The sequence below is a fragment of the Brachyistius frenatus genome, unplaced genomic scaffold, assembly GCF_029030835.1.
Source record: "Brachyistius frenatus isolate BFR_SWC_R1_liver_20210118 unplaced genomic scaffold, ASM2903083v1 Contig_157, whole genome shotgun sequence".
Classification (NCBI taxonomy): Eukaryota; Metazoa; Chordata; class Actinopteri; family Embiotocidae; genus Brachyistius; species Brachyistius frenatus.
Window position 1 is genome coordinate 857,119 of NW_027210756.1, and position 15,348 is coordinate 872,466.

General features: G+C 40.9%; 1 protein-coding gene across 1 annotated transcript in view; it reads right to left on the minus strand.

The window, feature by feature from the left end:
* The window catches only part of klhl13 (kelch-like family member 13), a 30,736-nt gene that overhangs the window by 3,561 nt on the left and 11,827 nt on the right, over nt 1–15,348 (minus strand). Inside the window, exons 2-6 of the mRNA XM_069716388.1 lie at nt 11,057–11,198; nt 9,383–9,515; nt 8,525–8,721; nt 6,803–7,598; nt 3,879–3,992 (exon numbers count right to left, since the gene is read on the minus strand). Of these exons, the coding sequence (XP_069572489.1) occupies nt 3,879–3,992; nt 6,803–7,598; nt 8,525–8,721; nt 9,383–9,515; nt 11,057–11,198 (1,382 nt within the window). The remainder of the gene's footprint in view (nt 1–3,878; nt 3,993–6,802; nt 7,599–8,524; nt 8,722–9,382; nt 9,516–11,056; nt 11,199–15,348) is intronic.

Here is a 15,348-nt window from a genome sequence, read left to right on the forward strand (position 1 = left end):
AAATATCTGTTGATTTTTCAACAGATATTTCTGCCTATTATTTATGTAAAAAAAATATAATATTCACAGATATACTGTTGTGTATTGTGATAATACACACACAAAAAAAAGCAGCAGCAGTCAGGCTGTAAATACAACAAATCCTTGTAATCACAAACAAATCATCCAAATAATCAGACATCTGTGAGACTGGCTGCTGTCACGGCAACAACTGTAAATCTAAATTACACACAAAAGTCTTTATTGGAGACGACCACCAAAAATGACCAAAATTAAAAAAAACAAATCTGAATTGTAAAACCAAAGGATCTTAATCTCCGGGATAAGACGGCGGAGGCGGCTCCGTGCTGGTTTAGTACTCGTGTCTGAACTCTGCCACGCCACTTGAGCGCTGACGGGCTGCGGGGCTGAGTGCATTTGTCAGGTTCATCCGGCTGACGGAACGCCTTCAGACAGCGCAGCAGCACGGGCGCAGAAAGTGACGTGATGCGCTGTGACGGGTAAGACACACAACTGCACTCCAGCACGGGTCACCTCGCTCAGCAAGACTGCAATCCCCGGAGACCGCGGGCGCTACTTCAGGGCCTCGGTGCAGCGAAAGCCCTGCATCGGGTAACGCTCGTTTACCTGCGCCATTTGGAGTTAGAACCCGCAGCTGCAGTCGCAAAACTGCTTCACCAGCTCCGTCCCGGGGGGGGGGGGGGCTGGTACAATACCCGTGTTTGTCAGACTATTGACCTGCAAACGGCGTGCATCGGTGAAACGGGAACTCCAAATACCCCCCCCCCCAAAAAAAAAAAAAAAAGAGCGAGCAATAAATGGCGTGTACCGCAGAGGACGTCCGGAGGCAAGAAGAACGACACGGCTGGCTACCAGCAGATTAGCTCAGTCCGTGACTATTATGTTGATCATCGTTTCAGTTTAGTCATTTAAAAAAAAAAAAAAAATGGAACCGTGGCTTTGATCTCCGCTGCGCTAATATGAGCTCTCTCACGGTCCGCGGTCTCAAATACGCCCCGGTTCTTCGGCTGGATGTGTGAAATATTAACTAATTGTAAATTGTTTGTGTAACGATAGCGATCACGTGCGGAGGCGCTTCTTCGTTTCTGGCGTCTCTCCAGCCAGTCAGAGTTAGTTAATATGAAATCAAATTAAAAGAGGTGACACGCACTGCTCGCTTGACAACTCTCTCTGCAAAACAAATTGTTTTTACAATCAAAACAAAAAAACACAACTTAAACCAAAAATTAAAAATTTAAAAAAAAACTTTGGTGGTAGCTGTTAAGTTTCTAATCATACTTAAAAATGATTTACTCTAATATGACAGGTAATGTTTTCTGTGTATAATTACATAACACTGATAAAGCTCCTGCAGATCTATGGATTATATTTAATGATCAAATGCAGTGCACCGATTCTGATGAAATGTGGAAGACAGTCATCGTGTAACGTTGCAAATCAGCTCAATCTATATTACTACTCAAGAGATTATTAATATTTAAGTCTCCCAGGTGGTATTGTGAGTGCAGCCGGTGGCAAAGATATTAATGCATCACCAAGGCTACGGAGACTAAACCTCCAATGCCAACATACCACTGTTTTAAATGGTTCCTGGACACGCCGGTGCATTGCTTCAAATTCCGGTTTTGTTGCTTGTAATTCTTTAACTACTCACACAGCTGGTGTTTCTTACTTTAGTAAGTAGATTTTTTTTTTTTTTTTTTTTTTTTTTACTTAATCTAGCTCCACTGGTTCAATTTCTAAGCCGGATCAAATAATGCTGATCCGAGGTTGTTTTTTTTTAGAAAACATTGTACACTAGTGCATTTTCAGGATGACACTGATTACAGATCGTGTGGTCACATTATTGTTTTCAGTTCTACAGTAATATATCGAGTAGTATTGAGCCATATACGCAAACTACACAAATTATGCAAGAGCTCCGCCTCCTGCTTGTGTCGTAGTGGCTGCCAATGTTTACAACTTTTGATAAGAGGAGGAAATGGAATTACCGTAGAAAACTTAAAAAAAAAAAAAAAAAAAGAAGATGAAGTTTAAGGTTAAGTTGATGCGTCTCGGAGTGAATCTCTCAGTCCGTCTCTAACTAAGGAGTCTTGGTCTCCGTCTTGCTCGTTTGCTATCCACTCGCAGGCCTGTGTTCCGTCCTGTGACTTTGTGCCCGACAAAAATGAGAGAGAAACTACTTATTACTATTGATAAACGCCGGGTTTATAAACTGCAGCTCGTAAAAGATAACAGCGTCGTGCGTAAACATGTGCGCGTGCAGGAAATGAAACTCGCCCTTTCCAGCGGCAGCCTGCGTGGCGACCGGGCCAGACAGTAAATGGCCGTGAAAGCACGGCTCGTAGGAGATTAATGCAAGGTGGCAAGACTGACATTTACTAGTATTAAGAAGTGAATTTCAAAGGTTGATTAGCTGGGTACACTGGCCAGGTCAAATTATTCTTAGATTGACAGTTGGGTCAAACTGTTGTGACGGTGGGAGCATTGTAGTGGGAGCCTTCTCTCTCTCCTGCCTAAAAAAATATAAATACTCAAACATATAACATATATATATATAACATATATATCAACTCAATAGACTCAACATTAATGAACATACGGCCGACATTTTGGGTCACCTTCAATTTTGAGGAAGTAACATGCTACGTATGCATAAATTTAGACATTTGTTTGTGGTAACGACGAGTTTGTGTGATGACCTGAAATATTCACCCCAAAGTCAAACAACTTCATTTGCTTTGCTATCGTCTCTAAAACTGTGAACACACCTAAGTAAACGTACAAACGCCCGTGCGGCGGCATTTTGTTCTGGCTCTGACTGTAACTGCAGTATTTAAATATCACTAATGGAAACATTTTTTTTTTAATCTTTTTATTTTGGTGTGTACGTTTTGCTGTTTGAGAGCTCTATTTCTTATGTTATAAATTAGCTGCCAATGACGGAAACCAAACGCCAAGAACTGGTTGCCAATTTCATAAAATGGTTGCCAAGGGCAACCTGGCAACTGTTAAGTGTCGAGCCCCGATATGGGAAAAAGAACACTGCTGGAAACTTCCAGGATTGGATTTGTTCATGTTTTCTGAACAACACTTGATGGTGTGTTGCAGTGGGATGTTGGTACGCATGGCCAGGAGAGATTAACACAGTCTCTTCTGTGTTACACCTCCTACACAGGCTTCAGTCCTCCACTTCGTCGCTCCATCTTTCCCAATTTCCCTCTACCACCACCAACCTTCCCCTGCTTTGTAGCATGGCTCGGGATTAGTCACACTAAGAAACTAGGGCTCATCTCCATACTGCAGGATTTGTTTTCAATCGTATGAAGTGAACAAGGGCTGAGGTGCCACCGAAAGAGCAAGCACTGTCTGCCCAATGGCCCGATCTCAGTGTCCACTTTGGGCCCTGAGCGGTGAACCCTCAAAAGACTTTAAAAAGCATGCTCAGCATAGACGAATCCAGTGTGAGTGGCATAATGTGCAAAAGTCTGAGAAATGAACTCCTTTTATATGATGGAGGAAGTTCAAAAGATAAATACTACCCAACACTGGCAGACTGTTAAAAAAAAACTAGAATCTCCCGTGTGTAGTATTCTTCCAAAATATTAACACCGACTACATCCCAATACTAACATAAATAAAATCAGTTGATACTACAGAATTATATATTATTATATTTATTGTAACCCCAGTCCCCCTGCTCCCCTCTAATGCATGCAGAATATAAAATTCATTCAAATCATGACAATCAGACATGCAATCAATTATTTAAACTTGTCGCACATTCAGAAAACATGACATATTCCTCTGTATTAGATGAGATTGTAAACTCAGTTAAGCTCCCTGTAGTCACTTACCTGAAATATACATATAACCACCATACACCGTCCCAGCATGGCCATAATGTGGCTCATTCATTTTGGCAACATATGTCCATTCATTTGTCCTTGGGTTGTAGCACTCCACCGTAGCTTGAAGAAAAAGATGAAGGGAAAAAAAAGAAAAAAAAAAAGGCACTGTATTAGTAGAAAGTAGGTCAAGACACAACTAAGGAGGACAAACAGCAGCAAATGAGGCCTTGGAGGGTCTCAGCGTGGGAGCTAAAACACGGATTTAAATACAGAGTACACATCCCCACAACCCCAAAAGCACCGACTGCACAGGAAATAAGGAGATTGTTAGATCCTTTATCTTAAAGGGCCCGAGGACGCTTTCACAAAATTTGGAGGAGAAATCAGAACAGGGACGCCGGATAGGGATGACGCTCGTAGGCGAGCGATTTGCGGCTGGGCGACGGCATGAAAAGCAGTCAGGGTCCATCGACCTGGAGGCTCGCTGCGTTGGGAGAAAGGGTTGGGATTTGTGTGCACAAGTCTTTAATTCCATTTTTAACATTTTGTCATTCATTTGTAAAACTTTGATGTATTTGAAATGTTCTACAGAAATAAGATTTAATTGATTCATTCTTATTGTTTGTCATCTTCCCGTCTGCATAGGAGAGGTTAAAAGACACTTTGTTTTTGTAACATGATGCCACAAGCAGGAATTGAGAAAATAGACAAAATATCTCGTGATTGATGGGGCCCAGAGACAATATGGCCCTCAGCTGAACTTTATGGATGAAATTTTGCACTTTTAAAAGGCTTTGGTCAAATTACTGACTTAACCAACTATATATATATATATATATATAAATATATAAAAAAATAAAAAATAAAAAAAATCATATTCGTTACAAATTACAGCAGTAAATTCAGGACCAAATACGGAGGGGGAGGGGGGGCAGCTGCAGGCAGAATGAGAGAATACCTTTATTGCTCAACAACTATCATCAAAGTGACCTTCAGCAGTGCAAGTTATTTTGTAGCTACTCAGTGAGAGAAGTACAGATATATTAGAAGACATGAGTTGCATCGAGCTGCCCTAAAAATAAAAAACAATTCAAATGAAAATAGAAGAAGTTCTTGAATAAATAAATGATTAATTGCGCATGAACTCTGAAAGTTGATGATTTTCCTGTAGAGACCAGAGGTTGAGGATGACGTATTTTCATTAACAGATACATCAATTTAAATAACAGAGCTTTTTTATTATCAGACTTATGTCTGATCAGCTGTAAAGGTCACATTTCTAATTAGCATGAATTTTCTTTCATCAGAAATGAATATAACATTCCGAGGGTCAAGCTGGCAGCTGGTGAAATCTGGTGATTGTTTCTATTAAACATATTTTTCTGTCGTAGAGCAGCAGCTCCCAAAATGGGGGCCAGGACCTTGTAATGGGATAAAAAAAAAAATATTGATTGGTCCCAAAGAAGAAGATGATGAAAGAGAAAGAAACGCAGAATAACATTCTGCAACAATGAATTCAGTTTATTTTATTTTTTTGCCTTTGATTTTATCTTCAGATATTGTTTCATTTGAAAGGGCTACAAGAAGAAAATGAAAAAAAAAAAAAAAAAAAAAAATTGAGCCAGTGATCTGGAGATCTTTGCTGATCTGGACATTTTGCTGCAGAGCCGGTATGAAAAAGAGATTGTTTATTCCTTATAGACCATTTAAAGTATGCATTATTTAGTGCTTTTACATTAAAATGATTGTGCTGCTACAGTGCAAGAAGAGCTTTTAGAGTTAGTTGACTGACAAACATATAATATATACTAACCATTTCACCCCTAAATCTTATGATATCATGGTAACAAACCACATCTTAAAAAAAAAAAAAAAAAATCTAAATGTTATTTGATCACCAGTATTACTCAAACATAGATATTTGTTCTACTATTTTGAAAGGATCACATCAAAAACAAAACCAAACCTGAGAGTGAGTGTCTGATTACGCACACATAAAAATGGGCCAGTTAAGATTGAAAGCTTCCTCCTGTAAATGTCTGCCTTGAAGTTGTTCCACTCCTCTTTTGAAATCTAGGCATTTCAGACGTTCAAAAAAAAGAAACCACAGCCGTATGACCTATCCGGAGTAAACAAACACAACGCAGGGGCAGGAAAACATCCACCCTGAACCACATGCATAGAAAAAGGCAGCGGAACGAGTTCCAGGAAAAAGCAGTTTTGTAGACAGGCAGTGAACTGGGGCTGCGTTGCTTTGGTCTAATTATAACCCAGAAAGAGAAGATTGCTCACACAGTGGCCTCTCTCCGTCCACTGCAGTTGCAAAGCTGAATTTAAGTATTGGGTGGCACCTCTCTGTGGTCCACGGTTACGGCTGCACAGATTCCAGATTGGTTATTCTCCATCAACAACCATAACACTGAGAACTTTAATCTTCAAAATGTGTTGAGACTGTATCAGTGTGTTCAATTTAACAGAAAAACCTAAGGCTGTGGCTTTGTTGTATTGCACTATGTCATAAATGTAAAAACAATATTATAATGAAAGTCAAAACAACACCTCACCAAAATACCACCTCGGAAATCCTGACATGACTCTTCTCTGGGAAAGTGACGACTGAAACTGATTGCACAAAATGCTTCAGTAATGAATTACATTAGATCGGGAGGGTGTCTGTGATTACGCGCCCCTCCTTAATTTGATTAAATTACACAGATATTATGCATGCGACATGTTGAAACAGCAAATGACGTGTAGTCACAACGCTGGATTACGGGCGTCGGCGTGCCTGTAGTCGCATTCAAGCGCCCGTTCTTTCTCGTACTGCTGCTTGATATTTAAAGAGTAAAATCTCGCACAACATTAATTAACGGCTTTGTGTTGTTGCTTAAGAGGAAGCGTAAAACAAACACGCGGGGGGATAAACTCACCGAGCTCCCCGGCAGCGTTCCTCCCTCCGACAGCGTAGAGGTGTCCCTTGAGTGCACTGAGGTGGAAGAAGGTACGTTTCTCATTAAGGCACGCCACCTGGATCCATTTGTTGTAGCGAGGGTCGTACCGGAACACCGTGTCCACCGCCGTTTTGCCTTTGGTGTCGTAGTTGCTCTGGCCACCCACAACGTAGAGAAAGTTGCCGATGACCGCAATGCCGTGTTGGTAGCGTGGCGCATCCATGGGTGCCAGCGCCTTCCACTCGTGAGCCTTCTCGTCGAAGAGACGCAGCTCCTTGCTCACGACCAGCTGCTGGCGCAGAACGCCACCCAGCGTGACCAGGTGGGCGCTGTCCGAGCGGATGGCTGTCCGTTCTGACTGCATAACCGGCTGCATGTAGGGCATCATTTGGTAGTTGCTAGCTTCCAGGAGAAGGTTGACACAAGTGTTGTCCGTGCGCATGAAGTCCACCGTCTGCACGTGATTGATGAGCTCCTGCGGGTTCATGAGAGGAAAGCGGATGTTCTTCATGAGCTTCGGGGCGTAGTCCATACGACCGTCTTCGTAGCGTAGCCAGCGGCACGCGGCTTTGAACAGGTCCAACTCGGTGCAGTGTTTCAAGCTGTTACTAGACAGTACAAAAGCCAAGCGTTCAAACGGCAGCTTGACAAACTCTCCCGTGCCCAGCAGCGAGGGGAAGTTCTTCAGGATGAAGTTGTTGACGTATTTGTCCACCTCGGTGAGGTTGTACGTGTTGGCGATGCGCCCCACCTCTACGCAGTTGTCGAGAGAAACCTGCAAAGAAAAAACAAGTCAGAAATCTTGGAAAGCTGCGACCGAGACCGACAACACATCTGAGGACACGAGTGACTGGATCTGCAGAAGGGGATGTTCTGCTTTTCTCTACTTTATGTCAGTTTATTTAATGTCTTTTGGATTTTAGGCAGTTGACAAGAGAAATAAACAGAGACGTCAGTATGAGCTCTAGGAATTATGAAATATATTTTAGCTGTGTATTAAATGGAGAAGAAAAAAAAAGCACATACCTTCTGAAAACAGAACCAAATGAAATGTTTATACAGTGACTGCTGGTACTTTCTATTGGAGCCTCTTTAATATTGTATTTGTCAGCGTTTCTCAACACTCATATTTATCTAGACAGTTGAATATGTGCTGTAAAAAAAAGCAAAACAACTCTTTTTACTCGAGTTCATGTTGAAAATTGTAGGAGGTCTTAACAGGTAATTCTGTCCTGACAGGGACAACTTGTCTTCAGATGTCACTAGGTTGATCTTGTGTAACCTTGCTGTTATTGTCCAATGTAACCTCTTCTTCCTTTTTTATCACGTGACACCTGTCCTTGTTGTTGTTGTTGATACTTTATCTAGCAGGGAAAAATCAATCCGAAATGATTATAAAGGATTTTCTCTTGACTCACCAGTCAGCCTACAACAGTCAGCCTTTGCAACCTTCTCGATCTGTGCTTTCCTTCATTTAATTAAGAAGTCTTTGCTTTTTTTTTTTTTTTTTTTTTGCTCCTCTAATTCACAGACTCTCTTCGCAGGACTTTCACAGCAGTTTAAGTCCAAAACATTTGGGCTTAAAATTCCATCAAACTATAAAATGTATTAGAAATGTTTTAGATAAACCAAAAGTGACCTCAGGAAAGCTGTGCACTGTGCAGTCATGTGCAGCTGTGGCTCGTGCGTCTGCTGACTCACCCCAGATATAAGAAAGACCTTGCAAAAGTCCAGCACAGGAAGGATTTGTAAGAAGCTGGCTGCCTCAAGTGTGTCTTGCAGATTCTCCATGTTGAGAGACAACTTTGCCGTGTAGATAAAGTCAATGATCTTCTTGAGGCCTATTCTGTTTACTCCATGGAGCTTGATGCACATTAAATCCTGCTCTTTCATTCCACCTGCATCAGGAGAGAATCAGGGATACATAACAAAGTGATGGTTACACACGGTTCAACTCGTATTTACGCGCACATTGCTCCCTTATCACAAACCAGTTATCCCTCACTCCCTTCTTCTGTCGTCACTGCAGAACCTTCTTCATCTTAATCAAACACTTTAAATGCCAAATCTCAGAACTGACTTCCTATACTGCCATGAGACCCCACAGTAACCCTGTCAGCTGCTCCAAAATAAAACTCGGCTCATTACATACAAAATAATTCAAATAATTATGGTGCTCAGTTACGAATGAAAGCTCTGCTCATGAAATATAATAACACAATTGTCTTTTTCTGTTTAATTACAGTTCTACGTCTTAAAATGTTGGTCGTATCTAAAAATGAAGTCATTCCTGAAAATATCCAACACACACGTATGTCTTTAAAAGTACTCAAGGTTCCTCTGCCTCTGCATGCAGTGCAGCGAGGAGATGAAACTCACATTTACATTCCATTCATTTATATTCATTACGAGCACAAACGACCATGAACATGAATGCATTACGAAGACTTGAGCAAGTTGGTTTTATAACATGAAAATACACGCAATATGAGAAGGAGGTGGGCATAAGGTCGGTCTCAGTGAAGTGGGAAGAAGTAGGAAGGTTCTTCGAAGACCCACCTGTGAACATGGCTTTAAAATAGTCGGAGGAGGAGGCCATCATGGCACGGTGTACAGGGAAAGCTTCGTCGCCGTCCCCGGCCACCAGCGTGACGTCACATAGCAAACCCTCTATCCTCAGCTGGTCGAATCCCTGACAACAACAAAAAAGACAATAGTTATAGAGTTATGTGGGAGAGGAGTGTCACTGAACCAATAAGATCTGAAATACGTAGTGGTTTTATCCCATAGCAGAAGACCTCAGCTCAGTCGAGGGCAGGCTAAGAAGACCATATGACGACTGAAACTAGTCGAAAAATGTCACAAATAGAAGGAAAAAAAAAACAGCCGCTGCAAACAATCTCTGTATAAAAATTTATTTTCCATCTGATCTAAAACTGCAACTTGAGTGCTTCAGTAAGGATAAATCGAAATACCGTCAGCAACACCCTGTCAGACATGAGCTGACAGAACCGTAAGGATGTTTGACAGCTCTCCGGTCGACTTGAGCTGTGGCCTGCTTGTTTTCTTGGCTGTCTGTTTCACGTAACTGTTACAGAATTATATGTTTATAGCTGCGGCTATAATGTCCCCTTGTCGGCATAGCAACGTAGAGGGGAGTTCAAGCTAAACGGCATGAGCAACAGTCTATCTGACTACAGCTATACAGAACAATTCACCGTTTTTTTTGTCTCTCCAGGGAAATTGTTGATGTTGCACTCACTTATCCACACTTGATGTCACTACCTACCACTTGACTATCACAGCCAAAAAACATATAACGCATGCTGACACTGTAACATACCACAACAACAACAACTCAAACTCCTGAGATGAAAAGCGGGCAGGTAATAAGGTGGGTTGTTTCCAAATGCACCACCTAACTGAGACTAACAGATTGGACTATCAGGGTGTGAGATCAGAAAGGGTAGAAAAATTATCATCAATATCTTACTGTGCTGTGACGGCAAAAGATTAATGAACAGCAAAAGCAGCCAACGGCCGTTCATTTTCAATGAGAGCTGGTGATGAAGGACAGCCACTGCTGCTCCAGCAAACAGCACGACGCTGGCACCTACTAGCACAAGTTTAGAAATCTTTACTGTACACCAATCGGTGGTGACGTGCTCGAGCAGCCACCAGTCGAAGGATTCAGGCTCCTGACTGACTGACAAACACTAAAAACACCATCTGTGTAAGTTGATGGAAACAGTTTTTGGGGAAGAACAGTAGGTTACTTGAAGGTTTAGTTACACATTTGATCAGCAGTATATCATAACATCCATGTTGGGCTCACTCTTGACATCAAAATATACAAACACCAAATTAAAAATATATTTTTTTGTATTTATTGGAATATTTTCCTAGCTTTGAAATTGTACTCAGTAATTCCTAACCGTGGCTTTCTGATGTAGTTTGGATTTGGCGGTATAACTGCAAAGAAATTCAATAAGGACCAATATTCTAGTGTGTAGTGTTGTAGTAGGCATACATTGACGTCTTATCTAATTTCAAGATTGATGCTAAGAAATCCGAATCACCGTCTTCCCAGCTTGCAATCAGCCACCTTTTATGGGTTGAGCTTTGCAGCCTCAACAGAAAGTAAGAAAGTGTAAACATCATCAGACAGTGAAGACATTTCACCGAACATGTACTTTTTCAGAAAACACCATCGGCATGCGTCCGATCTCTCACCTGAAGAACCACTGAGCTGTGTGTGTTGCTTGTGAAGAATCGAGTGTTTCCCGTCTTTGATGCCTGAAGGTGAGCAGAGATGCCCATATCACCATAGCCCAGGGCCACTTTCATGTGAGCGTCGTCGTCCTCCACGAGGGATCTATTAGGGAGAAGAGAGGGAAGAAGTCGTTATTTCAAAAGGGTACCAAAAAGATTTGTTTCCATCTCATTTTAGCTTATGGAAAGTAGGACAGATAAGTTTTCAATGTGACACGACTTAAGGTAGCCTAGTTGTTAGACAAACTGTCACCTAAAAATTGCAGGTGTGAAAGAATGAACCAGTGGGGGAGCGTGCGGCAAGGGAACAAGGTTTGTTCCTGCCTTCCCAATGTGCCTTTGGATAACTTAATAAAACACCAGTTCTATTAAGGCCGCTCACTGGTCTTAAATAGGACTAGCTGCCTGTGGATTTCATGAAAACAGTCTCTTCTTGTTTAAAAAAAAAAAAAAAAAAAAAAAAAGAGATCCACATGAAATCTAAGCAGTTTTTAGAGAGAGCTTTATTAAGCAGCATGATGCAAACAGGCACTCAAGATAAATTAAATATCATGCAAGTATTTTTTTCTCCTAACCCCAGAGATGATTGTGATTCAGTTATTTCATTATTCGGAAGTCAAATGTCTGAGTTGTAAACTATGAAATACCCAAGGCTACCACTCAATCAAGCTGAGTAACTGCTGCACACTGTATTAACAGTCGTAACACACCAATATGTGTAAGCAAACAAATTCAAAACACAAAACCTTTTAAAACAATGAATGAGTGTGGTCATATTGAGAGACTCCATAATCCAAACCCCCGTCTGCCACACTGCCAGCAGGAGCCAGCAATGGGATTGTTACTTCATTAGTCAGTCTGTCCATAGACTGTTTGGTCCAAAGTGAGATATGATAGTATTGTCCAGACTGTCTTAAAATCCAGCATGAATATTAATGAACTTCTGGAGATGACCAGTCCCAGTCATACTTGCAACTGACCTTTGATATTGCGCAACTATTTGTTGGATCGCCCTGAAATTTAATGTAGCCTCAAAATGAACCTTAGTGTCACAGGTGACCTTTTCCACTCGGGCGGCTGAGGTTCAATCCTCAGCTCTTCATGTCCACATGTCAAAGTGTCCTTGAACAAGACTCTCAACCCCAAAATTGCTCCCGGAGGTCTGTCCAGCACTTTGCATGGTAGCCAGCGTTGGATAAAAAGGGCTTTGAGTAAAATTATGATATAAACACGTCTCATTTACCATTAACCTTTACTGAATAAACATTTAAAAAAAAAGCTAAAGACCAGTTCCTCAAAGATACATTGAACACATTCATGCCCTTTGGATGATGATCCATTCAGAACGGTCCACGCCAGCTTTAAACTGGTGGCTCCCTCGGGCTAAAATGTCTACAAGATACATCTCAATGCAACAGACACTGCCAAAAATTTGCATGAATAATTTGGAAATGGTTAAGCCATTGAGAACGGCCTTCCCTCTTGCACCATATCCAAGACCAGCGCGGCATTATTTCATGTTGTTTGCTCCATGCGACGCTTCTGTATTTCAGGTGATAATGAATGTCGTGGCCTCCAGGAGCCGCCAGCGAGGCTTTACCACCAAAGACATAAAAAGTGCATCACGGAAAAATGTCCTTATACGTATTTGCAAAAGTAAGTAGGAGGGGGGGAAAGTGAAACGAATGTTTCAAGTTCATGCTTGAAGGACATGTCGGCAGTGCATAAAAATTGAAATTGTTGTGTGGAGACTTATTGGTAAACACCCCGCGATGTTGCCTTTTTTCACACAGTCTTCTCAAGACTTCTGCAGGATACTGACGGGTCGGGAAGCGTTCCCCTTCAATAAACTACACAGCTCCGTGATGCATCGTCTCTCCGAGTTAAACGAGGACATGAAATGAAAATAAACTATTTCGAGATAGCTGCACTGCTTTGAGAAGATCATTCGCTTTAAGAAATACTGTGACTAAAATATGAAACCATACGCAGTCATTATTTCTCAGCTTTCAGTGCTTTGGGGCTGAATTTTTTTTTTACTTGGGAGACAAAACACTGCTAATGATGACTGAAGTAAATGAAAGTTGTTTTTCTACACAAAACTGTGTTTAGAAAGTCTTTACCAGTCTTCTATTAAGGAAAAATAAAAATCAACACTGTGTGAACATGATAATGTGGCGCTTCTCATTATGTGGAGTCCATTTCTTAAATTTTTGTACACAAGGACAGCCGAACCAAAACTGTGTAAAAGGATAAGGAGCGCCGATACAACTAAGGACCCTCAACATGTGATGTAATACGGTGCAAAGTCCTTAACTGCTCTGTACAGAATGAATGTGGAAAGATGGTGAGTGTGACTCAGAGCCCTAAGGGGGTACGCTCTCGGGATATGGACACATTTTGTGCAGACAAAACTGACATTAGAGAATAGAGCTCATTTGGGTAAAAACTTACCTTAAACTGTGGGTCAATAAACATCAGCTGAGTATTTGTCACGGCATAGTGGTCTCTGTAGTTTATATAACAAGCGAACCCTGTGCATTGCTTCAAACTGGACGCACCTCTTTCTAAAGTGAGACAGCGGTGTCGATAAAACAGCTGACGTTGATGTTTAAAGTTGAACAAACCAATCGGAAGCGACTCATCTCTTACTGCGTTTCTAGAAAAAGCAGGGCGCAGCTGACTTCAGGCACACGAGGATTCTTTGAGTAAGATGATGAAGTTAATGTCAACAGCACAACAATGACTCATGACTAATAATGGGGGCGATTTGTGTAAAAACAACAACAACAACAAAAAGTGTCATAACCTACTTTGTCTCTAACGAGAGGTGAAGCACACAGAATATCTACAAACCACAATGGTCAACTAAAGATTAGCATTTCTCCCACCGAATGAAAACACGGCTTAAAATATTACAACTACTCTCAGTGCAATAAACTGTATGGAGATGACAGAATACTCAATGAATGTGACATCGGAGGCTTGAAAAGTGTTCATTTCCAGATGAAGATTGGCCTGCTTTTGATAAAATATTCTTTTACAAAAATGCCTGGCTCAGCATAGCAGTAAATTTGTGTCTTCAAACAGGCCCATGAAGCAGGCAACACTTGTCAGATGTGGAAGACTAATGGTTTTTGGGTGGACTATTTATATAATGAAGTAATTCAAAGTCCTTGTCTGGCTGAACACTTGATTTTTTTTTTGTGGTTAGCAGAGTGGTTTTACCATTTGTAAGGAAATGTTTTCCAGCGCTTTGAAGGGACGTTACTCTACATTTTTGAATAAAACATAGTTTTTAGATGCACTTAAAAAAGGTTAAGCAGGTTACTGTCAACGCCACAATATTCTTCTGCATGTCTGAAAATAACGTATTCATTAATGTGCCAGATTTGACCTTTTGTGATCTGATATTTTTAACAAATTTTACTTCAACAAGGCCCACCATTTACCAAAGTAAAATAAAGCAATGATTAGCGTTTCCATATTTGGATGTATTGCTGCTAATGCCATGCTTTAGACTGTGGAAAAAAAAAAAAAACAAAAACAAACATTTTACGAGTGAAGAAAAACGTTCTTTAGACTGCTTTGTTCAGCAGAGAATGGAAGTAAAACGCCTACTTGGGTCTTGTGATGTTTTTGATGAACACGTATAGTATGAAATTGAAACAGTCACCCTTTAATAATTATCTTTAAAGTTTCTGTTGCAAAGTAATTGATTAACTTTACGAACTGCATGAGAATGTCAGGAGTTGTTCTTTATGTCATAGAAAAAAATTAAATAAAACAGAAAAAGAACATCATGCTGGAACTGCAAAACAATATTTATTTGCAATGATGTGAGGCACAAATATTTAGGGTCACTTGGAGGTGAGAATAGGAAGTTAGCTCCTGAACTATAACACATTTCAGTCTGGCTTTTGCTGCATGAGCTGCTTTTATAAAAGTCATTGATGTTGGAAAAACTGAAAGTTCTGCACTTTTACATTTTAGTCTTACTAAAATAAAAGTTCCATGGCCAGGAATTGTGGGATGAAAACTTTCCCTCTTAAAAGAAACTTCACTTTAGGACTCTGAAACACTAAGCCGACCTTAAAAGCCGACAAAGGCTGACTGATCAAACGTTTTGTGTCACCTCACCTCACATCGCTTCACATCTTTGCACTTGAACACACCACGAAGTCTTCAGCCAACTAACAGTCCACTGCAGACTTTATTTCCAAGACTTTAACGATTGGGCAAAGACATCTTGG